Here is a 2,561-nt window from a genome sequence, read left to right on the forward strand (position 1 = left end):
AACCACGATGCAGGTGTGACACCTGTGAAAATGGGGAGGGGAGAGAGGAGTGGGCAGAAAGTCTCATACTGTAGTGGAGATCTGTGGACATCTTGCCCAGGCTAGTGGGGAGTCTCTGAACCAAACTTACCCATCAAACGAACCCCACACTGGGCAGGCACTGCCCACTTCTAGTCCATTATTGTCCTCAGTGACTGGGGAGGAGCAGCCCAAGGGACGCGTGGACCACTATGACAGTAAAGCTAAAGATGCAATGGCTGGCTGCTGTCAGTCAATTATTTTTCCTGCAGTCGGCCCTTTAAGGGATATTGGGCCTCCAGATACTGGTAACCTTATGACTTTTCCCCTTAAAACCTGTTGTTTTATTTGTGTATCTCTTTCTTCAGAAGGCTGGAAATCCCTGCAAAACATTGCAGGGAAAAGTAACATAATGTACTTAACACTTTATAGTGTCTGAGTCAGAGTTGAAAATAATTTGTTAGGTAAATAGTCAACAATTGTAGATGCTGGGTATAGCAGTGAATCAAACAAAAAAGTTTCCTTGCCCTCACAGACCACACATTCTCCAAGTGGAAGAAGGCAAGCCATAAATCTGAATATAGTTGACCCATGAAGAACACAGTGGCTAGGGGCACTGACCCCCTGTGCAGTTAAAATCCATGTAATAACTTTTGAATCCCTAAAAATTTAACTCATAAAATCTGCTGTTGAAGTACCGGTGAGAGTCCTTACTGGGTGCCTGCTTTGGGGCGCGTGGTCACAGGGTGCGCAACCATGCGGAAAGTGGTTTTGATCACCGGGGCAAGCAGTGGCGTAGGCCTAGCCCTCTGCAGGCGGTTGCTGGAAGAAGATGATGCGCTTCACCTGTGCTTGGCGTGCAGGAACGTGAGCAAAACAGAAGCTGTCCGCACCTCTCTGCTGGCCTCCCACCCCGCTGCTGAGGTCTCCATCGTGCAGGTGGATGTCAGCAGCCTGCCGTCGGTGTTCCAGGCCACCAAGGAGCTCAAGCAAAGGTTTCAGAGATTAGACTATGTATATCTAAATGCTGGGATCATGCCTAATCCACAGCTAAATATCAAAGCACTTTTTCGTGGTCTCTTTTCAAGAAACGTGATTCATATGTTCTCCACAGCTGAAGGACTGCTGACACAGAATGACAAGCTTACTCCTGATGGGCTCCAGGAGGTGTTTGAAACCAATGTCTTTGGCCACTTTATCCTGATTCAGGAACTAGAATCTCTCCTATGTCACAGTGAGAGTCCATCTCAGCTCATCTGGACATCATCTCGCAATGCAAAGAAATCTAATTTCAGCCTTGAGGATGTCCAGCACAGCAAAGGCCAGGAGCCCTACAGCTCTTCCAAATATGCCATTGACCTTCTGAGTGTGGCTTTGAACAGGAACTTCAACCAGCAGGGTCTGTATTCCAGTGTCGTGTGCCCAGGGACGATGCTGACCAGTCTGACGTATGGAATCCTTCCTCCCTTTGTGTGGATGTTAATCATGCCAATCATATGGCTGTTACGCTTTTTTGCAAATGCTTTCACGCTGACACCTCAGAATGGAACAGAAGCACTGGTCTGGCTTTTCCACCAAAAGCCTGAGTCTCTCAATCCTCTGGTGAAATATCTGAGTGCCACCACTGGCTTTGGAAGCAATTATGTGACGTCCAAAAAGATGGACCTAGATGAAGACACTGCTGAAAAATTTTACCAAAAGTTACTGAAACTTGAAAAGCAGATTAGGGTCACCATTCAGGAAACCAATAACCAGAACTGAAAATGATGCTCTCTGAAACATTCTGTGCCTTTTGGGGATTCTGGAGTGCGTGAGTTTCTCCTGAGCTGGATCATGTGCATTTGTGGTAAACACTGATTTCTGATGGTCTCTTCATCACAGAATCACCTCTGTGATTATGTGTGTGTGTGCATGTGAGAAAAGAATATCTGATATTTTATCAGTCTCTATGAATGATGTCACATCAAAGTCGTGCTAGAGGCACCCAACTGAGTATCCGTTTGTTCAGCCAGCAAGAGCACAAGCTCTGCTTCATGGGACGAGGTGTTGACTTGAGTAATTATGACACAGACACATACTGATTCTCCTTTCACCTGCCCCAGAAGGAGGACCTACTACTCATTCTCTGAGTAGCAATCTTAGCCTTGTTCTTCACAAGTAGTTTTCCCTGGTTTTGTACCTTATTTCTTCCTCCACATGCCACATTTAAAAATCCTGATACAGATGCCCATGTTATTAATCATCATAGTAACAAAAGTGTATGTATTTGGGCCACCTGAATTATTTTCTCTTTATTTTAAAAGTATCTTTTATTGATATTGAGATAGTCCATGTTAATAGTGGGCCTGACCTTCACCACAGTTTACAAATTTATTACTGACCAACTTGTTTCCATGACATATTTTAGTGAATGTAATCCTGCACCAAAAATCATTTACTCAAATTGTTTCAGTGAATTTACTCAGATTTTTCAATTGAATAATTACTGGTGGAATGTCTCAGTATCAGTAGTGGTCGAAAGTGGTTAGGACTAGTTTGCATGA

The 2,561-nt window shown here is 44.4% G+C and overlaps 1 protein-coding gene across 2 annotated transcripts; it reads left to right on the plus strand.

Moving 5' to 3' along the window:
- Nucleotides 1-716: 716 nt before the first annotated feature.
- LOC122688052 (3-keto-steroid reductase/17-beta-hydroxysteroid dehydrogenase 7-like) lies at nucleotides 717-2,240 on the plus strand. Of its 2 annotated transcripts, XM_043893863.1 has the most exons (2): nucleotides 717-1,578; nucleotides 1,678-2,240. In XM_043893863.1, the coding sequence occupies exons 1-2, from the start codon at nucleotides 775-777 to the stop codon at nucleotides 1,777-1,779; spliced, it is 906 nt and encodes a 301-aa protein (XP_043749798.1). In that variant the 5' UTR covers nucleotides 717-774; the 3' UTR covers nucleotides 1,780-2,240. The 2 variants fall into 2 exon arrangements, with proteins under 2 accessions (XP_043749798.1, XP_043749797.1); XM_043893862.1 differs by having other exon boundaries at nucleotides 717-2,240.
- The last annotated feature ends 321 nt before the right edge of the window (nucleotides 2,241-2,561 follow it).

The sequence above is a fragment of the Cervus elaphus genome, chromosome 32, assembly GCF_910594005.1.
Source record: "Cervus elaphus chromosome 32, mCerEla1.1, whole genome shotgun sequence".
Classification (NCBI taxonomy): Eukaryota; Metazoa; Chordata; class Mammalia; order Artiodactyla; family Cervidae; genus Cervus; species Cervus elaphus.

What these genes read in the sequence shown, in the direction of transcription:
- LOC122688052 (XM_043893862.1), top strand. Translation starts at nt 775, where the DNA reads ATGCGGAAAGTGGTTTTGATCACCGGGGCAAGCAGTGGCGTAGGCCTA.